Raw genomic sequence first — 26,913 nt, forward strand, 5'->3', positions numbered from 1 at the left:
ATGAGACTTGAAATACATCTCAGGTGCATCCTGTTTCCATTGATCATCCTTGAGATGTTTCTACAACTTGATTGGAGTTCATCTGTGGTAAATTTGATTGATTGGACATTATTTGGAAAGACACACACCTGTCTATATAAGGTCCCACAGTTGACAGTGCATGTCAGAGCAAAAACCAAGCCATGAAGTCGAAGGAATTGTCCTTAGAGCTCAGACATGATTGTGTCGAGGCACAGATCTGGGGAAGGGTACCAACACATTTCTGCAGCGTTGAAGGTCCCCAAGAACACAGTGGCCTCCATCATTCTTAAATGGAAGAAGTTTGGAACCACCAAGACTCTTCCTAGAGCTGGCGGCCTGGCCAAACTGAGCAATCAGGGGAGAAGGGCCTTGGTCAGGGAGGGGACCAAGAACCTGATGGTCACTCTGACAGAACTCCAAAGTTCCTCTGTGAAGATGTGAGAACCTTCCAGAAGGACAACCATCTCTACAACAAGCATCACGTCTGGAGGAAACCTGGCACCATCCCTATGGTGAAGCATTGTGGTGGCAGCATCATGCTGTGAGGATGTTTTTCAGCGGCAGGGACTGGGAGACTAGTCAGGATCGAGGGAAAGATGAATGGAGCAAAAATACAGAGATATCCTTGATGAAAACCTGCTCCAGAGCACTCAGGACCTCCGGCAGGAGTGGCTTCGGGACAAGTCTCTGAATGTCCTTGAGTGGCCCAGCTAGAGCCCGGACTTGAACCTGATCGAACATCTCTGGAGAGACCTGAAAATAGCTGTGCAGCGACACTCCCCATCCAACCTGATAGAGCTTGAGAGGATCTGCAGAGAAGAATGGGAGAAACTCCCCCAAATACAGGTCTGCCAAGCTTATGATGTCATACCCAAGACTCAAGGCTGTAATCGCTGCCAAAGGTGCTTCAACAAAGTACTTAGTAAAAGGGTCTGAATACTTATGAAAATGTGATATTTCTGTTTTTGCTTTGTCATTATGGGGTATTGTGTGTAGATTGATGAGGAAAAAACACTATTTAATACATTTTAGAATAAGGCTGTTACATAACAAAAAGTTGGAAATAGTCAAAGGGTCTGAATACTTTCAGAATGCACTGTATAAGTGAATTTGTCCAAATACTTACAACACCTTCAAATGGGTGGATTTAATTTGAGCCGGATCCTGCTGGAACAGGACTGGTACCTCTCCGTTTTGGACTGTTGCTCCGGAACCTTTCTGGCCGGATCCGATACCACTTGTGGCATCTAAAACAATTTTCACTTTTTGCAACGTAAACATTTGACTAAAAGCGATCAAAGTTCATTTGAATGGCCTCTCTGTTAATTCTCCTGCACACCCAAAAAAACTATGTGAAAAAGCTGGTTTTCAGCCCTGGCCTGGTTGGGCCGGTCCGGGCTTATGGTTTGCGCAACATTGTAACCTATGTTTTAGACCAACACGTGGTCGTGGCTATGTGAGAAGCACGCCTGTATCTTTAACAGAACTTGAATGGTGTGATAGACATGAGCAACTCTCATCTCTCCAGCGTTGCACTCTCCAACATTGTAAAATTATGTAGAATTGCATGAAATGCGCTTATAGAAGGCCATATTTTTATTAGACCCAGGTTACCAAAACATTTCCCCATGTGGGTAACTACTGCAAGCGCCTCTACTGCTCTATGCCACTATGCAAATGCAATGCTTTCATTTGTAAATGTTAAAACATGTGTATGGAAATGCCCTCAACTAAAAGGTCACATTCTGTACTGTCACCTCATATGACAGTACAGAAATGCTGGAGCATAGAGCCAAATTAAATGTTTTAGCTTCACTGTCCAAATGAGGGTCATCCAAATAAAAACGTAGGGGAGTGTAGCTAGAGATTTGTCAGGTTTCATAGGACTTTGTCATGCATTTGTTTCTTGTGAATTCTGAGAGGAAGACCGAGACTTCTAAAGATGATATGCTACCTGTCAGTAAATACCCTGGTCCCAACTCTGTTTGTGTTGTCATGCATGACCACAGGAGTTGGCAAGGCAGCACAAACTGATCTGGAACCAGACTAGTCAGATCTCTATCGTTTGGTCTCCCATCCTACAGTCCTTATATTAATGAATTAACCCTTTTAAATTACCCCCCCCCCCCCCCCCCTCGTTTGTCTCTTTAGTTTTCCCCAGGCCTCTAACCAGACCCTGCTGGACAAGTTCAAGCGGCAGCACGAGGGGAACAGCTACATCGAGTTCCCCGCTGTCATGGAGCCCGCCTTCATCATCCACCACTACGCCGGCAAGGTCAAATACGGGGTCAAGGTAAGGACTGCTGACGTCATTTCATGATGACAGCATGTGTCCTTAGATCAGTGTACTCACCTGTCGACAACACAACATTCTCAACAACAGGTCATGCCACATGTCAGCCTGGCTTTGTTGACTGATGATTGTCCTTGACACAAGTCTAAATGTACTCCTGGGCCTCTAATAAAACCAATGAAATATTCTGTGCCAGAAAAAGTGTAACTAGGTGTGTAGCTAGGTACTGCCCTTGAGTAAAAATCAATCCCAAATTCTCAGAAAAAAGAGAAATGACACAACTGCAAAAAATGCATTCAGTAATCAGTTATGACACTATGGTATTTGCCCTGGCCTTGCTCCATTTTTCCATTCTTTGAGTCATTTGTCAGACTACTCAAACATACACTTAGTGTAAAAAACATTTGGAACACCTGCTCTTTCCATGACATAATGACGTAGACATAGGGTAAATCCAGGTGAAAGCAATGATCCGTTATTGATGTCACTTGTTAAAGCCACTTACATTTACATTTTAGTCGTTTAGCAGACGCTCTTATCCAGAGCGACTTATAGTAGTGAATGCATACATTTCATACATTTTTTATTTTTTTTCCTTCCGTACTGGTCCCCCGTGGGAATCGAACCCACAACCCTGGCGTTGCAAACACCATGCTCTACCAACTGAGCCACACGGGACAAAATATTTTTACATTGACATTTTTAGTCATTTAGCAGATGCTCTTATCCAGAGCGACTTACAGTAGTGAATGCATACATTTCATAAAATTTTTTCCCCATACTGGTCCCCCGTGGGAATCAAACCCACAACCCTGGCGTTGCAAACACCATGCTCAACCAACTGAGCCACACGGGACCACACTTCACTCAGTTTAGATGAAGGGCAGGAGACAGGTTAAAGAAGGATTTCTAAGCCTTTAGACAATTGAGTGAATGGGCAAGACAAACGATTTCAGTGCCTTTAGAACGGGGTATGGTAGTAGGTGCCAGGCGCACCAGTTTGAGTGTGTCAAGAACTGCAACGCTGCTGGGTTTTTCCCGCTCGACTGTTTCCCGCGTGTATCAAGAATGGTCCACCACCCAAAGGACATTTAGCGAACTTGACACAACTGTTGGACGCATTGGAATCAACATGGGCCAGCATCCCCGTGGAACGCCATCTACAACTTGTGGAGTCCATGCCCTGACGAATTGAGGCCGTTTCGAGGGAACTCAATATTAGGAAGGTGTTCTTAATGTTTTGTACGCTCAGTGTAGACCGTAGGTATAGTTACAGAAAGGAAACCAGTCCTCTTGTTGTTCTGTTGACCTGTTTTGCAATTTGAATCAGATTCACTGCCCAGTTCCCTGCTGTGTTTTGATAAAAAGCTTTATATATGCTGGAGGGGTGATATTTGTTATCATATTGTATATAGGCCCACCCATAACAGCTTTAACTGTAGATATGAAGCTCCGACATATCAGTTGGCAGCTACCCAACATGTATGCATTAAACGTGTTAGTAATATGGTTGATAATGAACACAGCTGGTACATAAGTAGCCATGAGTGTATAAACACCAGTGGAGGGAGAGTACATGGAATTGTGCGTGTGTGTGCGACATCAGTGCTATTAAACAAATGTCTTTATTTTCCACCGCAGTGTTTTTTTTGCATTCTTAAGTAAAGGGCATAGTATTCTCTTGCACGATGATATGAAATTATGAAACAAATCGTATTTACCTTATCGATGTTCTCTCCTTAAAGGCCCAGTGCAGGCAAACACTTGATTTTCCTATGTTTTATATATTTCTACACAATGAGGTTGGAATAATACTGTGAAAATGATGATAATGCCCTTTTCGTGTTCAGAGCCATTTGAACAAGGACACATTTGCACTCGGTTTTGGTTTCGAGCTCATAAAGTGGGCCATGATATAGTCATTACCACATTAGTGTCATAGTTCCTACACATAAAGTGTAGCTAATTGCGTTGCCAAATCCTTGCCAGTTCAATCCACCTTAGAGCCATCCCCGCCGTTGGGTATTAGTCGGTTCATAGATTTACTGTAGTAGCTCATAGATATACAATTAGTAGAATGAACACCCAAGTGTTCAATTAATAGACGCTTACCATTAACAGTTTTTCTTAAAATTCTTTGTATGTTCGTACTGGCAATTCTGCTGCTAAAGTATGGTGTAGCTCATGTCTATTATCTGTATATCTATAGTTGATCTAGTTGATAGATCTGTATACTATCTCTCCCCCCCACAGGACTTCAGGGAGAAGAACACGGATCACATGCGTCCGGACATCGTGGCCCTGTTGAAGAGCAGTAAGAACGCCTTCATTTGTGGCCTGATGGGCATCGACCCCGTGGCCACCTTCCGCTGGGCCGTGCTCAGAGCCTACTTCAGAGCCATGGTGGCCTTCAGGGAGGCCGGGAAGAGACACACCGATAAAAAGACTGGTGAGACTAGGGCTGTTACGGTGACCATATTACTGCCACACCTGGGGGGTCACGAGTCATGACGGCAGTCAAATTCCACGTGACCGTTTTGTCACAGTAATTAGGCTTCTCCAAGCTCTGACGCTGCTGATGGTCTTTAATAGCGTACCAAACTTGCTAACGGCCGGTGCTCAGCACTCTATTGTTCCTCTAATCACACTGGCATCACTGCAAATGTGATCGAAAATCTAATCGAAACACTTCGTGAGTGCCCATGAGCTCATGTTGCGCAATATTTCTATGCAACTGCGTGAGAAAAGAGTTTTGATGGCCTCTTAAAAAGAGGAGGATCCCATCAGCTTTCTATAGGCTAGGCCTACTATATTTATTTATCAACTTTCCTAATATTACGCACCAGTGTTGATTTCAGCATGTAAATCTTGGTGGGGAAAACAACAAAAAATTGCATAACAGCAAAGCCACAACACAACACTAAACAATACATTAATTGCACTATAACTGTGACAAATAGTGCCCACAACTGTTAGGGCCTACATAAAGCTGTCCCAACTGCAGAGCTTTCTTTTCAGCACCATGGAGTGAATCCTTACCACTGCTACACCTGGCTATCAGCAGAGCCTTGTCTGGCAGTGAAACAGTTCATTCAGCCTCGTTTACTGCCTTTTAAAAACATAACATAAATGTGGTTTCTACTGACAGTTGAGATGTACAAACTATGGAATAAGGGGAGCGGATAAGAGGCAATCCGTAATTTCGATTAATGAGCGAGCTAGGATGGACGTAGTCAATATAGCTATTTGTTAAGCACTTTTGAAATGTACAGCAACAGAATTCAGAACATGGGCCGTTCTTACAGTATTCTCCCTGTACACCAAGTCAGAATCATAGGATAAATAAAGGGGGCATATAAGTAGAAAATGAAAGCTCTTACAATATTCGATGATTACATTTCTCTAAAACAGGCTATAGGCTACATGTGCACCACCAAGTCAGAACAGTAGGCTAAATTATGAGGGGGAAAGGGACCAAATTATTAGGGTGAGCTACTAACAGCTTACTACACAACATACACTTAGTATTACTTTCTTAGCTACAGTATACATATCTCCCCGGCATATTACATCATTTATGCAGCAGCATACAATACTTTTTTGGACTCACCTCACAGGAAAGCGGTGGTCCTTCTTGTAAAATGTTGTCATCAAAGTCTGGCATTCTCTGGATTTATGGTGCTTTCAAGACAACTGGAAACTCAGAAAAATAAAAGGTTGAATCATGACGTCAGTGATCTTCAGTTCGGAGCTCTAGAAAGAGGCCTGAGTTCCCGACTTGGAATTCCAAGTTGGATGACCGTTCAAAAGTATTTTCCCTGTCAGAGCTCTTTTTTTTTCCCGTGTCCCAGTTTTCTTGAACTCACTGAAGTCTGACATTTCCCAATTCCGAGTTTCCAGTTGTTTTGAATGTGGCAGAAGTCATGCTGGATTGACAGCATGGCCAATGTATTCAATCTTTTCTGGCTCATGGTGTTGCATGTGAATGTTTATCCTTTTAAGATGGGAAAAGAGACCCTTAAACCCAGACTTGGACCACACACCCACTCCACTGAATAGCAGGCTAATGATTGCCTTGCAACACTTGCAGTTAGCTGCTGATTCCTTCCAAACCACTCATTGTTGAATTTGCGATTTCCAACTTGTTGTGTAATGTTTATTTCCAATGGCCGATGAGCACAGATATGTTTTATCTGTATTTTCTCTTCATATGACAAGGATCGAAAATAATTTGTCAGTAGATTGTCGACTTGATTCATGATGATGACTGCTTGTCTAACTTGCTAGCTAAGATTTTGAAGGTATGATGTTGACATGATCAGTCCAATCAAAGCTACGGTAGATATAACGTGATTTGACATAATTTTATCTGTGGCCAATGACCTTGAGCCTTCGTGGATGGGCACTTCTAATGTAACTCTATGGCAGCACCCAAGGGGCTTGAATTTTCAACCTCTCCCCGTAGGTTTTGCGGTGACGTAGTGTCCCCATGAATGACAGAACACCAGGCATATCACCACGTAACTAGAGAACATTTCCAACCCCTATGCTCAGTATTTTCCGTTGGCTGCCTCACCACCACAGAAAGCACTGAGCTAGGCTGAAACACCTGCATTTTGGAGCTGCCTTACTCAAGACCATGTTTGTATGTGGCTTTATTAACTCAATTATTTTTTTTAAAATACATTATTTGCAAACTGATATGTGACACGTATTAATGCCAAAATAACATGCAAAACAGGCACACAAAAAAATATAAAGTACCAATCAAAAGTTTGGACACACCTACTCATTTCAGGTTTTTTATTTATTTGTACTATTTTCTACATTGTAGAATAATAGTGAAGACATCAAAACTATGAAATAACACATATGGAATCATGTACTAACAAAAAAAATGTGTTAAACAAATCAAAATATATTTGAGATTCTTCAAAGTAGTCACCCTTTGCCTTTGAGGACAGCTTTGCACACTCTTGGCATTCTCTCAACCAGCTTCATGAGGTAGTCACCTGGAATGATTTTCAATTAGCAGGTGTGCCTTGTTCAAAGTTAATTTGTGGAATTGCTTTCCTTCTTAATGCGGTTGAGCCAATCAGTTGTGTTGTGACAAGGTAGGGGTGGTATACAGAAGATAGCCCTATTTGGTAAAAGACCAAGTCCACATTATGGCAAGAACAGCTCAAATAAGCCTTCATGGTTGAATTTCTGCAAGGAAACCACTACTAAAGGACACCAATAAGAAGAAGAGACTTGCTTGAGCCAAGAAACACGAGCAATGGACACTAGACCAGTGGAAATCTGTCCTTTGGTTGATGAGTCCAAATGTGAGATTTCTTTTGTTCCAACATCCATGTCTTTGTGAGATGCAGAGTAGGTGAATGGATGATCTCCGCATGTGTGGTTCCCACTGTGAAGCATGGAGGAGGTGGTGTGGGGATGCTTTGCTGGTGACACTGTCTGATTTATTTAGAGTTCAAGGCACAGTTAACCTGCATGACTACCACAGCATTCTGCAGCGATTCGCCATCCCATCTGGTTTGGGCTTAGTGGGACTATCATTTGTTTTTCAACAGGACAATGACCCAGCACACCTCCAGGCTGTGTAAGGGATATTTGACCAAGGAGGTGAGTGATTGAGTGCCAACAAGTGCTCAGCATATGTGGGAACTCCTTCAAGACTGTTGGTAAAGCATTCCAGGTGATGCTGGTTGAGAGAATGCCAAGCGTGTGCAAAACTGTCCTCAAAGGCAAAGGGTGGCTATTTGAAGAATCTTAAAAGTAAAATATATTTTCATGTTTTTAACACTTTTTTGGTTACTACACAATTCCATATGTGTTATTTCATAGTTTTGATGTCTTCACTATTATTCTACAATGTAGATAATAGTAAAAATAAAGAAAAACCCTTAGTGTTCTAAAACTTTTGACCGGTGGTGTATTTTACCAAATGTCTTTAGTAGAACCTGAATCTCTGGAAGACCAGTTAAAGGGTCAGACATTATATAATAGCATGTCATCCACATATCGTGAAACTTTATGCTGTAAGCCCCCTCTTCAAATATCTTTGGTGTTATTACGTATTGCTACGGCTAAAGGCTCAACCGCGATGGCAAACAGCTGAGGGGATAGAGGACAACCCTGTCTTGTCCCACGTTGAAGTTGGAAATAGGATGAAAGGTTATTATTTGTGCGCACTGTAGCTATAGTGGAGGAGTAAAGGACTTTTATCCAGGACATAAAACTGGGACCATATCCAAATTGTTTGAGAGTATAAAATAGATAATCACACTCCACCCAATCAAACGCCTTATCATCAAGTGATAAATATATCTCTGGAGTGTCAGATGAAAAAGGATTATAAAGACATCAAATGTTGAGAAAATAATGATACTTTTTAATGAAACCAGTTTGATCTGTAGATATAATAGAGGGAAGGACTGACTCAAAACAGCATGCAATCATCTTAGAAAGTATCTTTACATCTCAATTCACTAAAGAAATTGGTCTACATGAACCACACTCAATGTCTCATTGCTGAGGGTAAACAGTTTGAGGGGAATGATTCCTCAAATACGGAAAGCAAGAGAGGAGAGTTGATCTGAGAATTTTATTTGTAAATTCCCCTAGGTGTTGAATATTGCACTTCCTTAATCTTGCGCTGTCCAAAATAATTTGGTCCCTTAGATAAGCTTTGGGCGACAGTACACAATTCATCACATCACTACCTAGTATTAGGTGTTGTGTGTCCATATTTGTAGCTCGATCCGGCTCTATTCGGTCTTATGTAGCAAAATTTGAAATTGTGTTTTTTACATTGGATAAAAGTAAAGACTCAGAGCTAGAAAATGGTATATCATACACTACAGCTGAGGAACAATGGGAAAGTAATTCTGCTTTGAAAGTTGATAAACTTGTAACCCTAGTTTTGAGAAAATGTCCTTTGAATGTTTTGGTACACCCACTGGAGAGCTCTTTTTTGTCTACACCCATTCGGCATCGTTCACACCCTCTTTAAGCTATAACCCCGCCCATAAACTCTGGCCGAGAAGTAGGGTTCACCCGAGCATTCTGTCCGAACAACAGCAGACAAGCACCCAAGCTAAATGGCTAGCTTGCTAGCTATTTCCAGACACAAATGAGAGAACGGCTCACTGACCATTTTACTCACCTTAGCAGAGCTAATTAGGCTGTTTTTATGTTTTCCATGAAGATGTAATCCGGAGACAGGTGACAGATGCAGACAAGTTTGTTATTAAGCACATGAATGTTCACATGTTTTCAGAAGGCATTTCTGCCAAAAAACGCATTTAGATAATTTTTTTAACTTTTACGTTCAAATGGCTGGTAGTGATGCACGACATACACCTAGTTTCCTGAAACGAGTCACATTTGGATATCAAGAAAATTAATTTGTGAAGAATGAACTGTTATCCCAATTTATTGCATAAATGTTAGCCAAGATAACAGGTGTATTAAACAGTCTTCCTACTACATAAATGAAGCTGGCCTGCCGAGTCTGCCTCTACACTTGACATTACGAACGGTATGTTTTTCCTAATCAGAATGGCTGCTCCTCTAGTTTTAAAATGAAAATTGGAATGATATGATTGACCGATCCACCCTCCTTTTAAACGAGAGTGGTCGAAAGTGCGGAGATGTCTCCTAAAGAAAGGCGATACTACTACTTTTAAGGTGATTTAAATGAGGAAGAACCCTTTTACATTTCACTGGGTGATTTAAAGATGTAACATTCCAGCTAGCAAAAGTGACCGAGCAACCAGCTGTCCCTCTCATGATATTAGGTCTAGCCATGTAAAGTCTGGTGGGAAAAGGATAGATGCCCGATTACAATAACAACTGATCCATTAAACATTTTTCCAAAAATAGCAAATAAACCCAAAAGTAAAAATAATAATAATAAAAAAATAAAAAAAACAATACTCTGAAGTCTGGTATGAAAAAGAAATCCCACCCTGGTCACCTAATAGAACAAGGTAACCGCTAATCACCACATAAAGATATCCACACATAATGTGTTTGTAGTGGGGAACACTAAACCTATCAAGTAGAAAGGCCTGGTGAAGTAGTGAAGGATTTAAAACAAGTTAATAAATAAGATACTTATTTACAACCCCAAAACTAGGCTTTTTTAAAAGAAAGTTAAACATTTTCTAAATCGGCAATACCACTAAGTTAGCAGCAACGTCTTTAAAGAAATGGTGTAACCTAATAATAGAACTGTGCTTTATTTAACCTGGATACGGGTACCATCAATAAATAGAAACGAGCAGCTTCATGGAAATAAAATAAAACGGGCACTAACATGACCTAATAATAACAATATCGACTGATAGCACTGGCAACGCTATACAGTCTCTGCAAAAGAGAGACTGAGTCTGCAGTGGTAGACACATTCGTCCATTACCTTAATCGTCAAATAGGTGAATATTCAGCCATTTTCTTCGTTCAACCTCGGTAGAACGTTCGGGAAGATGGAGATGGGTGCTCCATTGCATCGAAGTGGGCCAAATTCTCTGGCATGCCGAAGAACATCAATACAATCCTGATAGTAGTGTAGTTTAGCCACAATGACGCAAGGCTTTCCGCCAGGCTTTCTTGCTTGAGAGCAGTCTATAAGGATGTCTAAATTAAGCATATAGGAGGACCTGTTTCTTTGTTAACCGCTCAACACAGAATAGCAGAATGTGCGCGCTATTATTTTTTTCTTCATACTATCAAATAATATAAAATAATGCCACGGAGTTCTAAGCAAATCTTGTCTGCTAAATGAACAAGTGTAGCACACAGCCATATGGCATAGCCAGATCAGGACCTAACATAAGGACAACTCAGAGTATGCTATTCTGTTCATCTGAAATGGACTACATTTTGTTCATATCATGTTTCTTTAGACCTGTTTAAAATAAATAATGGATTTATTGTGATGGTGTATTAGACATTTTAAAACGTAGATGTTCCAATGGTCTGCATCAGTGGCTCGTAGCTAGTTAACGGTCAATTGCCGAGACCGGCAGTTATTTGCTTGATAATCACCAGCTGACAAAATGTCACGACCGCCACAGCCCTAAGTGAGACCATAGACTGCTCATGTACATAAACATTAACACACACATGTACAGTGGGGGAAAAAAGTATTTGATCCCCTGCTGATTTTGTACGTTTGCCCACTGACAAAGAAATGATCAGTCTATAATTTTAATGGTAGCTTTATTTGAACAGTGAGAGACAGAAAAACCACAAAAATATCCAGAAAAACCCATGTCAAAAATGTTATAAATTGATTTGCATTTTAATGAGGGAAATAAGTATTTGACCCCCTCAATCAGAAAGATTTCTGGCTCCCAGGTGTCTTTTATACAGGTAACGAGCTGAGATTAGGAGCACACTTTTTAAAGGGAGTGCTCCTAACCGCAGCTTGTTACCTGTAAAAAAAGACACCTGTCCACAGAAGCAATCAATCAATCAGATTCCAAACTCTCCACCATGGCCAAGACCAAAGAGCTCTCCATGGATGTCAGGGACAAGATTGTAGACCTCCACAAGGCTGGAATGGGCTACAAGACCATCGCCAAGCAGCTTGGTGAGAAGGTGACAACATTTGGTGCGATTATTCGCAAATGGAAGAAACACAAAAGAACTGGCAATATCCCTCGGCCTGGGGCTCCATGCAAGATTTCACCTCGTGGAGTTGCAATGATCATGAGAACGGTGAAGAATCAGCCCAGAACTACACTGGAGGATCTTGTCAATGATCTAAAGGCAGCTGGGACCATAGTCACCAAGAAAACAATTGGTAACACACTACGCCATGAAGGACTGACATCCTGCAGCGCCTGCAAGGTCCCTCTGCTCAAGAATACATATACATGCCCATCTGAAGTTTGCCAATGAACATCTGAATGACTCAGAGGACAACTGGTGTTGTGGTCAGATGAGACCAAAATGGAGCTCTTTGGCATCAACTCAACTCACCGTGTTTGGAGGAGGAGGAATGCTGCCTATGACCCCAAGGACACCATCTCCACCGTCAAACATGGAGGTAGAAACATTATGCTTTGGGGGTGTTTTTCTGCTTAGGGGACAGGACAACTTCACCGCATCAAAGGGACGATGGACGGGGCCATGTACCGTCAAATCTTGGGTGAGAACCTCCTTCCATCAGCCAGGGCATTGAAAATGGGTCGTGGATGGGTATTCCAGTATGACAATGACCCAAAACACACGGCCAAGGCAACAAAGGAGTGGCTCAAGAAGAAGCACATTAAGGTCCTGGAGTGGCCTAGCCAGTCTCCAGACCTTAATCCCATAGAAAATCTGTGGAGGGAGCTGAAGGTTCGAGTTGCCAAACGTCAGCCTCGAAACCTTAATGACTTGGAGAAGATCTGCAAAGAGGAGTGGGACAAAATCCCTCCTGAGATGTGTGCAAACCTGGTGGCCAACTACAAGAAATGCCTGACCTCTGTGATAGCCAACAAGGGTTTTTCCACCAAGTACTAAGTCATGTTTTGCAGAGGGGTCAAATACTTATTTCCCTCATTAAAATGCAAGTCATTTAATAACATTTTTGACATGTGTTTTTCTGGATTTTTGTTGTTGTTATTCTGTCTCTCACTGTTCAAATAAACCTACTATTAAAATTATAGACTGATAATTTCTTTGTAAGTGGGCAAACGTACAAAATCAGCAGGGGATCAAAACCTTTTTTCCCTCACTGTATGTGTATACACTCAAACACTCTTGGACGTACACATGTACACACACACACACACACACACACACACACACACACACACACACACACACACCCCTCTTCCACAGTGATAGAGAGCCACATACTGAGGCTTTTTGTGATATGAGTTATCTCCCTCCCGAGCCACCACAGTACAGTATGTTTCCCTCAGTGGGCTGTCAGAAATAGCAACTGATCAAATGTTACTTTTCTCCAGGGTTGTGGGGGAAAAAGTTTCCCTGCCACATAATGTGTTTCTCCTGATCGTTCTCCGCCATTTAGACTAGCTTGATTTCACAACCCCCGAACGAAAGTCTACCCATTATTCATCGCCATGGAGACCGCCCCCTGGTTTCGGGGATGTTCAAGTATGCATTTTTATACCCACGTATAAACACTGGCAAGGCAACATCCTGGAGGTTGATAGTTTTAGGTGGACAAACCTGACCAGTGATGATCCATGGGCTGCTACTCCAGCCATTTACATGACATTCAGTCAAATGTTTTGCAAACTTAACACAAACTATTTCTTCCTCTTATTTCTCCCTATCTGTTCCTCTCTTTCCTCCCTCTCTCTTTCACTTTCTCTCCCTCTTTTGGTTTCTGTCTCTCCTCTCTCTCTCTCTTTCTCTTTATTTATTTCTCTTTCTTTCTTTTGCAGGGAATGATGCTGCTGTACCATGTGTCGTCAAGAGCGTGGACAGCTTCAGCTTCCTCCACCACCCTGTGCACCAGAGGAGCCTGGAGATCCTGCAGAGATGCAAAGAGGAGAAATACAGTAAGAAACTCCAAGTCCCACAATCCTGTCTGATGCCCAACTCCCTTTTCCTGGGCTTACAAATAAAGAATTTTGCGTGACACGTGCAACACAGCATTCCTGACCTAGCCCACACAATGTCTACTGTGTGGGTCAGGCAGTCATTTGAAAGAGTAAGAACATTTCAGCGACACAACTCAAATGCGAAATCCATTAAAGCCAAGATAATGGCATTCATTGCCCTTGACAATCAACCGACTGGTCGAGCACCGGTACACACTACCAAGTGCGCTATTTTTCAGATGTTGCCCTACCGGAGTTACACAGTAATAGCATTACTGCTATTAGCTTCAAGACATACATACTATGGAACTCCATTTGGGTCTTTGCGTGTCAAAAAAGATACAGTAAAACTGTCAAAGCTGTACAAAAAAGTCTGCAATCAAGTAAACACCGGCCACAAACGATGTATTTACAATACCGCGTTGGTAATAAAGCATCATTTGTTCAACCGCAGCTTCTGGGGTAGCTAGCACCAACACAACCAGCCTGAAACAATGACCAGTAGAAACTGCAGTCATTTTTAGCTAGTTATCTATAGCTACTGAAACAGAGGTCATGTTATTTGACACGTCAAATAGTGTTATTTGACGTGTATCTTTTTTGACACGCAAAGACCCAAATGGCGTTCCATAGAAATCCTGGTTGAGAATGAAACGACTGAACAAAAGAACAACGAAACAGCACAGCAAGTAAGTGAAAGAAATAGGTTTTGATTATGTTTTACTGGTAATGGGGACATGTGTGAATGCCAACAAAATACATTTTTGGTCAGTGTGTGTGTGTTTGTGTGGTGTAACCTTTATTTAACTAGGCAAGTCAGTTAAGAACAAATTCTTATTTACAATGACGGCCCGGGCGACGCTGGGCCAATTGAGCGCCACCCTATGGGACTCCCAATCACGGTCGGATGTGATACAGCCTGGATTCGAACCAGGGACTGTAGTGACGCCTCTTGCACTGAGATGCAGTGCCTTAGACCGCTGCATCCATATACGTATGTGTTAACAATTTAACTGTACTAGAATGCTTAAAAGGCCGCTAGCATTTTAAATATTGGTTATCGGTATCGGCCAAAAATGTCATATCTGTGCGTCACTAGTAATAATAAACAGGTCTGCAACAATTTTTGGCCTCGACGAGAAATTGCATTGCTATTACTAATAAGTAATTGGAAATCAGACTTGGATCCTCTTACTTCATAAGGCACTGTTGAGCTATTTGCCCTGTAATAGTCATCGTAATGAAGCTGTTTCTCATGCATGACCACTCCCACACATACGCACTGAAATTGACCTCATGGCAGTGTGTTTAATAAGCACTGTGAGTTACTGTTTCCTCCTTCCTCTGTTGTTCCATTTTCCTCTGTCCTCAGGGGCTCCGCTGCCGGTTCAGAGACAGACTGACAATAGCCTGGACCCTGTCACTTATGTGTGTGTGTGCACGTACATGCACGTGTGTGTGTGTGTGTGTGTGTGTGTGTGTGTGTGTGTGTGTGTGTGTGTGGTGTGTGTTCCAAATGTCATAGCACTTTCATGATGGACACACAAATCAAACTGAATCCAATGCGCAACAGCCTCAGTCTCTTAAATGGATCATCCCTGAGGGAAATGTTTCCAGTGTATAGAACAATGGACAGTTAAAGAATTCAGTGAGCTTCCAAGCCTCCAAACCATGCAGCTTGTCTCAAATGTTCAATGTTAAATACAATTACGCCTCAGGCCCGTGGGGATATGGCCTTTTAAAGCATGGCAGGGGGAGACCTGCTGGGAAATCAGTCCATTAAGAGAGATGAGAGTTGAGACGAGAGGGAGGGATGGAGCGCTCATATCTGTCCTCATCAGGCCTTTGGTGTTTGGGGGGGGGGGGGGGGGGTTGTGGCAGTGGCTGATCACTGTTTAGGAAATGAGGGTCTGGCATCGCAATGACTTTAATCACACACGCATGCATCTTGGTGGCTTGCCTGATAATGGTCCAATGTGAATTAAGCAATACATTAAACAATGATACGGCCTGAATAGACAGACGGTCATTGTATGCATGTTTTTTTTGGTGATGAGACCACATGTCCCTCCTTAAAGGTTTATACAATTGACACATCCTCTCTCTCTCTCCCTTTCTCGCTCTCCCTCCTCCCTTACATCACGGTCTCGTACAGGCATCACTAGGAAGAATCCCCGGACCCCCTTGTCAGACCTCCATGGCACCAACACACTGAACGAGAAATCCGCCAGGTATGAACCTGGCTGTCACACTGTTTTATGGACACTCAAAGCAATGGGCTGTTCCGCTTTCAGTGTGTGATTGTTCATTATATGCTACAGCAATTCACTCTCTCTCTCTCTCTCTCTCTCTCTCTCTCTCTCTCTCTCTCTCTCTCTCTCTCTCTTTGTCTGTCTCTCTCTCTTTCCTCTAGGGATGGTTATGGTGTAGGCTGTAACGGGCGTAGCTCCATACAGGGTCGTCTGTCTTCCTCAGGCTCGGAGTTTGATGATGGCGTCTTCGTCAACTCCACTAGCAGCAAGCTCCTGGAGAGAGCGCAAGGCATCCTCATGTGAGTATGACTACAAAGTCTGACCACGCACACACTCAAACCATGATCAGCCGGTGTTCAAGCCACGCTCAATATGTGTTCATACGAAATGATTCTCCTGGGGAGAGCACAGGGGCATCCTCATGTGAATATGACCAGTCTGACCATCATCATGCAGCTCGCAGTGGTCTCGGGCAGTGGTCAATCCATGGTCAATGTGTGTTTATGTTCTATGTTCATTCTGTAATATATCTGACAACCAATCTCTCTCCCGCAGGCGGAACAAAAACTACAAGTCCAAGCCCTGCCTACCTAAGGTAAGGGCCTTACAAAGATGTGGTCATTTTACAACGTGAAAGTACAAGTGAGAATTTCTCTACGGCGTCAACATGATATACATATGAAAGGCCAATAGTGAAGTAATGGATAACAGCAGGGGTATTCAACCTGGGGTCTGCGAAAATATACACTGCTCAAAAAAATAAAGGGAACACTTAAACAACACAATGTAACTCCAAGTCAATCACACTTCTGTGAAATCAAACTGTCCATTTAGGAAGCAACACTGATTGACAATACATTTCACATGCTGTTGTGCAAATGGAATAGACAACAGGTGGAAATTATAGGCAATTAGCAAGACACCCCCAATAAAGGAGTGGTTCTGCAGGTGGGGACCACAGACCACTTCTCAGTTCCTATGCTTCCTGGCTGATGTTTTGGTCACTTTTGAATGCTGGCGGTGCTTTCACTCTAGTGGTAGCATGAGACGGAGTCTACAACCCACACAAGTGGCTCAGGTAGTGCAGCTCATCCAGGATGGCACATCAATGCGAGTTGTGGCAAGAAGGTTTGCTGTGTCTGTCAGCGTAGTGTCCAGAGCATGGAGGTGCTACCAGGAGACAGGCCAGTACATCAGGAGACGTGGAGGAGGCTGTAGGAGGGCAACAACCCAGCAGCAGGACCGCTACCTCCGCCTTTGTGCAAGGAGGAGCAGGAGAAGCACTCCCAGAGCCCTGCAAAATGACCTCCAGCAGGCCACAAATGTGCATGTGTCTGCTCAAACGGTCTGAAACAGACTCCATGAGGGTGGTATGAGGGCCCGACGTCCACAGGTGGGGGTTGTGCTTACAGCCCAACACCGTGCAGGACGTTTGGCATTTGCCAGAGAACACAAAGATTGGCAAATTCGCCACTGTCGCCCTGTGCTCTTCACAGATGAAAGCAGGTTCACACTGAGCGCGTGACAGACGTGACAGAGTCTGGAGACGCCGTGGAGAACGTTCTGCTGCCTGCAACATCCTCCAGCATGACCGGTTTGGCGGTGGGTCAGTCATGGTGTGGGGTGGCATTTATTTGGGGGGCCGCACAGCCCTCCATGTGCTCGCCAGAGGTAGCCTGACTGCCATTAGGTACCGAGATGAGATCCTCAGACCCCTTGTGAGACCATATGCTGGTGCGGTTGGCCCTGGGTTCCTCCTAATGCAAGACAATGCTAGACCTCATGTGGCTGGAGTGTGTCAGCAGTTCCTGCAAGAGGAAGGCATTGATGCTATGGACTGGCCCGCCCGTTCCCCAGACCTGAATCCAATTGAGCACATCTGGGACATCATGTCTCGCTCCATCCACCAACGCCACGTTGCACCACAGATTGTCCAGGAGTTGGCGGATGCTTTAGTCCAGGTCTGGGAGGAGATCCCTCAGGAGACCATCCGCCTCCCTCATCAGGAGCATGCCCAGGCGTTGTAGGGAGGTCATACAGGCACGTGGAGGCCACACATACTACTGAGCCTCATTTTGACTTGTTTTAAGGACATTACATCAACGTTGGATCAGCCTGTAGTGTGGTTTTCCACTTTAATTTTGAGTGTGACTCCAAATCCAGACCTCCATGGGTTGATAAATTGGATTTCCATTGACTATTTTTGTGTGATTTTGTTCTCAGCACATTCAACTATGTAAAGAAAAAAGTATTTAATAAGATTATTTCTTTCATTCAGATCTAGGATGTGTTGTTTAAGTTTTTTTGAGCAGTATATATTTTTTAATTACATGGGGGGGAGGAAAGTGGACAAAATATCACTAGCAACAACAGAATAAACAAATGTTTTATTTATAATGTCAACGTTATTTCTCAATTCCTAATATTGGAGCTAATTATACTCACTGGAGTATCTAAGGTAGGCTTTGAAAAAGCACCCGCAAGTAGCAGACGCAGTATTATTCTGGCCAACACATGGCTCTCCTTTGTTTAACAAGCGAAATAGTTCCTATTAGCGAAAAGTGTGTGGCGTTTACGGCACCTTTCTAGCTAATAGGATATGTTTGAGTTTCTTCCTTCAATTATGTGGGAAGGTCATAAAAATACAAATACAAATCGTCCAAATCGATTCATTTTTAAATGTTGATTATCCTATTTCTCCTTGCCATTATCATTCACCTGATGATAAGACAAGACATGATATGATGGGGGTTGCCGGGTTTGCCTGAGCGGGGGTACCTGGGCAAGAAAAAGGTTGAAGACCCCTTGATTACAGCGCTGCAGTGAAATTACAGCGCTTAAAGCTGAAGTCCGTTTGCGCTTTTACAACGGCGAAGACATTACTTCGAACAACAAACGCAGATTTATTTTCTCTGACATCATTGCACGCTCAATAGAACAGGGCACTATGTACTGCAGCTTTTATTTTTTTACCACGATGCTGGATACCCCTCTCCTCCATTTTATCAAAACAAAAACAATAACAAAGGCACTGGGGCGAACTGTGGCGCTTGTTTCCCCCTTTACCGATTTCAGCTTTAATGGAGACAAGCATAGGTGGACATTAACAGTTGGCCGTAGAAGAATACTTCTTTTGAGTACAATATTGACCATTATCATGTAAAAATGGAAATTAAACAGTATGTCATATTGTCATGTGACCATGTTCATATGTAATAAAAATGCATGAACGTAAGACTGTAAGTCGCTTTGGATAAAAGCGCCTGCTAAAATGTAATACAATGTAATACTAATCTGACCGTGTTCTTATGGCGGTTACTCTCTCTGTGCAGCACCTGCTGGACGTGAAGTCTCTGAGGTACCTGAGCAGTGTGACCCTACACGACCGCATCACCAAGTCCCTCCTCCACCTGCACAAGAAGAAGAAACCGCCCAGCATCAGCGCCCAGTTCCAGGTAAGACTCCATTTCTTTCTCGCCCTCTAGTGACAGACTGTCGTTCATCATTTCAGCCGTTAAACCAATTCCCAATTCCAACACTCAGCTCCTACATACTCCGAGGCACTTTGTGTAGATCTTAAAGAATTGGACAGGTGTCAAGAAATATTTTTATAAATGAAACATTTACTTAAAGTGCATTTCACAGAAATGATCTCAGATCTGCATCAAGTGTCGGGGCAAGAGGTTGATTTGGAATTGGACAGGAATTGACTGTAATAAATAACACAAGCTATTATAATGCCAGGTTTATGTAATGTATTATGAGATGTTAATTATAAGATGTCAATATGATGGGATGCTAATGAATTGCTGTGCTAATAAGCTAATGCCAATTGTCTCTTACTGTGTGAAGGCCTCCCTGAACAAGCTGATGGAGACCCTGGGTCATTCGGAGCCCTACTTTGTCAAGTGTATCCGCTCCAATGCGGAGAAGGTGTGTTCAGCTACTGTAGTTACAGCTACTTCAGTTTGGTTAGATGCTAATGGAACTACTGACAAGCTCCACCGAACAATAAAACCGCTGAACAAACCAATGTCTCGTAATTGCATAGCCCGTTATAGCCAATTATACAATGTTTTACTGTTATTGGGTGATCTAAATCTTTCTCTATTGTACCTCTCTCCCCTTCTTCTTTCATGCCTTTATTTCTGTCTCCTTCCTTCTCTCTCTTTTAATATTTCTCTCTCTCTATGCTATCGCTCTGCTCTCTCTCTCAGCTCCCACTGCGTTTCAACGATGCCCTGGTGCTCAGGCAGCTGAGGTACACAGGCATGCTGGAGACCGTCCGCATCCGCCAATCAGGATACTCCATCAAATACACCTTCCAGGTAAGCCCTCGCCAACCAATCAGGATACAGCACTGTCATGGGGCACAGAATTATCAGAACAGATATGCACACCAGATACACAATACTTTGTATTACCTACCTTAGTTGAATTTTCCGACTGCATTTAGCTCTAGATAAGAGTGTCTGCTAATTGACTTAAATGTGAAAACTGCTGAACAACGGTCATCAGTCTCATCATTCTCATCAGTCTCAATGAGCTGCAGGTAGATGTAGTGAAGTCACATCCACGCACTTGTAATGTATTCAGTCTTATTAACAGCTTGTAACTTTTATTCCTCTGAGGTCACTATTGATATATTGTTTTTAATGTTGTCTTGTCTTTGCAGGACTTTGTGCGTCACTTCCGTGTGCTCTTACCAGACAGCACTAGACCAACCAAGTCTGGCATCCGGGAGTTCTTTGGTCAGGTTCACCTAGCACCTGCTGGGTATCAAGTGGGTAACACAATGGTACGCACTCTGGGGATGTCCCTTTTTTTCTTTATTTGTCGCTTTTTCTTTCTCTCTCTTTCGACGTCTTTCTCTCCTCTCTCTTTCTCTCACTTTGATACGCGCTTGCGTTGCAGCCGTTCTGTTCCTATTGAATTTCCCATGTTGTGGGTGGGTCTGGTCATTTGTGGGTGTATCTAGTCACTGACACCCCCCCCCCCCCCCCCCCCCCCCCCGCCCGCCCCGGGTCTCTCTCTGTACTGCAGGTGTTCTTGCGGGAGGCGGAGCGTCAGCGGCTGCAGGCCCTGCTCCACAAGGAGGTGCTGCGTTGCATCGCCACGCTGCAACGCCGCTTCCGAGCCCGGCTGGAGAGGAAACACTTCATCAAGATGAAACAGGCCGCTGATGTCATCCAGGTGAGACGAAGAAGTCGGGGCACCACACCAAGTCCAGGGTTGTGTTCATTAGGGCACGTCATAGCAACATTTTTTTGCGGCGGAAAACAAAATGAGCATTTCATATTGAACAAGTCAGGTAGTCCCTCCCTGAATGAACACGACCCCGTTACTGTACTGGCATAACAGACTAAATAAAGCATGTGTAAACAACTTCCCCGAACAGCAAGTTTTAGCTGTTTGTAGCTAGCTAACTAGCTAGCTAACAACTTTTTAGCTGTTTATAGTAGTACCATTCTACATGACCCACAGACGTATGAAATTGGTAGAACATATTTTTGGAGTTGTGTAATCTCTATACTTCTCCTCATGCGCCGTCTAAGAAAGAGGGGGAAATTGCCGAAATAAATGAGAAACGTGGGGCTTTTCTGGAAGCCATGTTGTTTATGGAAGAGATACTTGGCTACAAGAAGAGACTCAGTCTGGTGTCCTAATCATTGTCAGATTGAACAAAATCAAACCGAATGCGTATTTCTTACCTCGAACGGATTCTCAGAACTACTCCAAAAGCTCACATTCTAACTTAATGCAACGATATCACCCCAGTCAATAAATTCACTTTGTTCATTCATATTTCTTCATTCTCTCCTTTCCATAGAGGTGGTGGCGGGGCTGCCTGCTCAGACAGTCGGAGGCGGCAGTGGACCCAGCCGTCCAGGAGGAGGCAGCAGTGTGCCTGCAGGCAGCATGGAAGGGCTACAGGCAGCGCAGGCTGTTCCTGCAGTGGCAGGACTCTGCCCTGATAATACAGAGGAGCTGGAGAAACAGCAGCCAGCGCAGGGTTCTGGCAGCCATTACGGTGCAGACAGCCTGGCGGGCCTACAGAGAGAGAGCCCACAATTGTAGGACACACAGTGCAGCGACACTGCTACAGGCAGCGGGTAGGGGCTACCTGGCACGCCTAAGGTAATGAGGAGTGACAAACTTTTCTATTTTATGAAAGGTACAGGTAACTGCCAAAAATAAAGGAAACACTTAAGTAATGAGGGATACAAAGTACACTACATGACCAAAAGTATGTGGACACCTGCTCGTCGAACATCTCTTTCCAAATCATGGGTATTAATATGGAGTTGTTCCCTCCCTTTGCTGCTATAACAGCATCCACTCTTCTGGGAAGGCTTTCCACTAGATGTTGGAACAGTGCTGCGAGGACTTGCTTCCATTCAGCCACAAAGCATTAGTGAGGTCGGGCACTTATGTTGGGAGATTATGTCTGGCAAGTAGTCGGCGTTCCAATTCATCCCGAAGGTGTTCGATGGGGTTGAGGTCAGGGCTCTGTGCAGGCCAGTCAAGTTCTTCCACACCGATCTCCACAAAGCATTTCTGTATGGATCTCGCTTTGTTCACCGGAGCGCTGTCATGCTGAAACAGGAAAGGTCCTTCCCCAAACTGTTGCCACAAATTTGGAAGCACAGAATCGTCTAGAATGTCATTGTACTCTGTAGCGTTAAGATTTCCCTTTACTGGAACTAAGGGGCCCAACCATGAAAAACAGCCCCAAACCACTATTCCTCCTCCACCAAACATTACAGTTGGCACTATGCAATGGGGCAGGTAGCGTTTACCTGGCATCCGCCAAACTCAGATTCGTCCGTAGGACTGCCAGATGGTGACTCTAGAAAGTTGAGTAAAGTTCAGTCTTGTGCTTCTCTGCGCGGGCTGATATTTCTTCTGCATGGTAGTGAAATTAAATAGTATTTGTCACATGCCCCGAATACAACAGGTGTAGACCTTACAGTGAAATGCTTACTTACAAGCCCTTAACCAACAATGCAGTTTTAAGAAAAAAGTGTTAGGTAAAAAATTGATAAGTAAGAAATGAAAATAACAAATAATTAAAGAGCAGCAGTAAAATAACAATAGCGAGGCTATATACAGGGGGTACCGATACAGAGTCAATTTTTGTGGGCACATGTTAGTCGAGGTAATTGAGGTAATATGTACATGTAGGCAGAGACTACCAGCAGCGTAAAGGAGGGGGGGGGGGGGCTAAGCAAATAGTCTGGGTGGCCATTTTTATTAGCTGTTCAGGAGACTTATGGCTTGGTGGTAGAAGCTGTTAAGAATCCTTTCTGATCTAGACTTGTTGCTCCGGTACTGCTTGCCGTGCGGTAGCAGAGAGAACAGTCAATGACTAGGGTGGCTGGAGTCTTTGACAATTCTTAGGGCCTTCCTTTGACACTGCCTGGTATAAAGGTCCTGGATGGCAGGAAGCTTGGCCCCGGTGATGTATCTGGCCGTACGCACTACCCTCTGTAGTGCCTTGCGGTCGGAGGCCGAGCGGTTGCCATACCAGGCAGGGATGCAACCAGTCAGGATGCTTTCAATGGTGCAAGTCTCGGGGGAGCTTAGAGGAAACATTGCATAGGGTCATGTGTAAAAATTATTTTGGCTACCATGGCTAGAGAGCTCAATGACTTTGAAAGAGGGATCTCAAAGGCATTTAAAGTATGTGTGTGTGTGTCAGTCACCAGATCTCAACACAATTGAGCGGCGCCTGAGGCAGCGTTTTCTACCACCATCAACAAAACACTAAATTACAGAATTTCTCCTTGAAGAAAGGTATCACATCGCTCCAATAGAGTTCCAGACACTTGTAGAATCTATACCAAGGCACTTCTGGTTGCTCGAGGTGGCCCAACCCCTATTTAGACACGTTATCCTTTGTTTTGGCAGTTACCTGTATAGAAAGATGGACAATAAGGATTCATAGGCTGGATTTTGCTCAAACCTAGATCTCAAAAACCTGATTCATATAGTTTGTTCAAGAAAACACAAGTGTTTTAGTGCTGGGCTGGAACAAAAGCTTGCACACTATTGCTCCCAGGTCCAAATGATCCTACATTGATGAATAACATTGGATACGAGAAGGAATGGAAGGAAGATTGCTTTAAACTGTGTTTGCTTACAATGACTGTTTCCTACAGGTTCACAGAACTAAAAGAGCAGAGTATGAATGAAAAGCAGTTGCTCAATGGACAAAGGAGCCCCACCACAGAAGAAAGAACGCCAGAGAGAACCATGGGCCTGGATACTGACGCCTCGGACGAACAGGTCCACGAGATCAATCACAATCATGACATCCAAGATGCCTCCACAGTCTGGCCTACTGAAGACTCTAAGGAGTCTAAGTCGGCGTGTTTGGTGAAGGAGGAGGAAGAAGGCGAGAGCGAGAGAAGCCAGAGTATAGAGGAGCCCAACTGCCACAAGACGCGGGCCAAGAGACAGAGCCGGCGCATGAGGGAGCTGGAGCAGGCCCAGTTCAGCCTGGAGCTACTCAAGGTGCGGACCCACAGCACAGGAGGGACTCTGCAAGAGGAGGAGACCCCTGTGCCCCCATGTCCGGACAGCACCCCCTGTCCTCTGGACGACCACCAGCCCTCCTCGCCCCACCGGGGCTTCCCCGTTAGCCACGGGAGCTTTGAGCTGCTCGACACCACCGTGGATGTGGAGGCGGGAAGGCAAGGTTACCCCGGTTGCCATGATAACCAGTCCACGCCGCTCCGGACCTCTTCCCAAGAGGATTTGAATGGACCAATATCTCCAGAGTCCCAGCCCCAGCCACAGAAGGACCCGGAGGTGGTAAATGAAAATGATCCAAGCCCCAGGGTGGAGGAACTACCCCCTATGATACCATCCCCTATCAAGGAGGTGGTGGCAGAGGATCCACAAGCTACCTTCTATATCCCCTCTGAGGACCAAAGCAGCGAGCCCAAGCAAGAGAGCCCAGGCAAGCCCGTGAAGGAGAGGCGAGAGTCCGCCTTACGAAGGCCCGTGGTTGTGGTCATCAGCATGCAGAAGGAGACCCCTCTGGAGGGGGAGCTGCAGGCGGCGCCAGTCCAAGAGATTGCACTCCAGACAGGTGGGACCACCACCACCTCCCGCCTTACACCCATTGCCGGCCTGGAAGTATCAGAGAAGACCCAGCCACCCAGGACTGTTACCCAGCCTTGGAGAGACTTAGCTGGGGTAGACAGGTCTAGCTTGGTCCCCTCCTCCACCTCCACCCATGGCCTTTGTCCTTCCGAGGTAGACATCCAGATAGTCCCCGAGCCCAAGGCCCCATCCGGTGAAGTCCTACCCAACCAGGTGGAGAGGAAGGCAGGCTGGCCAGTGCAGGACAACTGGGTCTCCACCAACAGTATCCTGGAGAGCAGGGAAGTTTCCAGCAAAGCAGCAGCCAAGGCACCACAGAAGAAGAGCCCGACCCAGACCATCATTGTCAGTATGACCGAGAAGCCCCCCACCAACACCACATTCTGCTCCCGACGCAAGCTCCCCTTCTCCAAGTGAGTGTCATTTTGCTGTAACGTTTCTGTAATGATGCTGCTCATTCAAAGTGTCACTTAGCAAAAGCTTTGTAATTAATTTCTTCTCTCTACACTAGCTTGACTCTTTTCACTGACGGGCAGTGTGTACAAATTAACACTTTAATTTCAACAAATCACCACAGGGCTCTTCTTTTCTCCAAATGTACAGAAATGTATTTCTTATTCCTGTTGAAAGTCTACAAATAGTTGTAACGTTTCCTGAATGTGTTGTAGGTCTGATAAGGACCTGGTGAACCAGGAGCGGTCGTTGGCCATGCAAAGACAGGAGGCCTCCGCCTCTAGAGCCACCGCTGGACAGAGAACCAAAGAGGTGGGTTGCACAACCCAAAGGACATACACACACAGAGTACACAATACGCCCTCTACACAAAGAGTTTACACATACATATCTTGGGATTATTTTTTTTTAAGAGTTTTGGGAGTTTTTTTTAAAGAATTTACATACTGTAACTTACATAACTCGTTACTCATCATGTTGCAATATACTAAAGCACTCAACGTTGATGTGTAGTTCCTACTGATATATTGTTTAAACTAATAATAGAACGGGGAGCTGTGGCTTGTATGTGCATGTGAGAGTGTGTGCTTTTATAAGTGGCATGTCTTGTAAATTTGTGTCACTCAGAATGTCAGTGTGTCTCTGTGATATCCACATAGAACACATATATACACACACACCGTTCCTCTCCACACACACACACACACACACACACACACACACACACACACACACACACACACACATATCCCTATCTCCCATCACGTACCCAGACCACTGACGTGTTGTGGTGTGTGTGGTTGAGCAGGTGGGCCGGCCCGGCCCCAAAAAGAAAGCCCGTATGTCTCGGACCCGTTCCGACTTCCTGACCCGCTGTAACTCCGAGGGGGCGGGCCAGTCGGACGATGACGATGTTGACACATTCTACACCCCCGCCCTGTCCCGCACGCTGCCCCTCCTCCCCCCGTCCCCCCTGACCCACCCCAAGGGGGGCACTGAGCCGGCCTGTTACAGTGACTCTGAAATGGTAAACGGACCCTGCAGGGGTCCAAGCGACCCCCCCCCCCCCCCCCCCTTGTCCCCTGCCTCCTACTGACCCCCCCAGCCAATTTATTTTCTCTCTGGGGGCCATGCTTACTAGCCTGAGGGTACTCTTTTAACACGACTAACCCCATTGAACTAGCATCCTCCAACTTCGTTTAGTTTTTAA

The 26,913-nt window shown here is 44.4% G+C and overlaps 1 protein-coding gene across 10 annotated transcripts in view; it reads left to right on the top strand.

The window, feature by feature from the left end:
* myo9ab (myosin IXAb) overlaps positions 1 to 26,913 on the top strand; it is a 230,216-nt gene that overhangs the window by 169,958 nt on the left and 33,345 nt on the right. For 8 of the 10 annotated variants that reach the window (XM_082957151.1, XM_082957155.1, XM_082957152.1 and 5 more), the window contains 15 exons: positions 2,173 to 2,314; positions 4,568 to 4,763; positions 13,729 to 13,845; positions 16,043 to 16,118; positions 16,301 to 16,438; positions 16,695 to 16,734; positions 19,472 to 19,594; positions 19,992 to 20,072; positions 20,357 to 20,467; positions 20,815 to 20,937; positions 21,183 to 21,332; positions 21,970 to 22,277; positions 24,302 to 25,663; positions 25,919 to 26,015; positions 26,512 to 26,730. In XM_082957151.1, coding sequence (XP_082813277.1) covers positions 2,173 to 2,314; positions 4,568 to 4,763; positions 13,729 to 13,845; positions 16,043 to 16,118; positions 16,301 to 16,438; positions 16,695 to 16,734; positions 19,472 to 19,594; positions 19,992 to 20,072; positions 20,357 to 20,467; positions 20,815 to 20,937; positions 21,183 to 21,332; positions 21,970 to 22,277; positions 24,302 to 25,663; positions 25,919 to 26,015; positions 26,512 to 26,730 — 3,283 coding nt within the window. The remainder of the gene's footprint in view (positions 1 to 2,172; positions 2,315 to 4,567; positions 4,764 to 13,728; positions 13,846 to 16,042; positions 16,119 to 16,300; positions 16,439 to 16,694; positions 16,735 to 19,471; positions 19,595 to 19,991; positions 20,073 to 20,356; positions 20,468 to 20,814; positions 20,938 to 21,182; positions 21,333 to 21,969; positions 22,278 to 24,301; positions 25,664 to 25,918; positions 26,016 to 26,511; positions 26,731 to 26,913) is intronic. The other 2 variants (XM_082957153.1, XM_082957154.1) reach the window with 1 other exon arrangement.

The sequence above is a fragment of the Salmo salar genome, chromosome 10 (assembly GCF_965601325.2).
Source record: "Salmo salar chromosome 10, fSalSal1, whole genome shotgun sequence".
Classification (NCBI taxonomy): domain Eukaryota; kingdom Metazoa; phylum Chordata; class Actinopteri; order Salmoniformes; family Salmonidae; genus Salmo; species Salmo salar.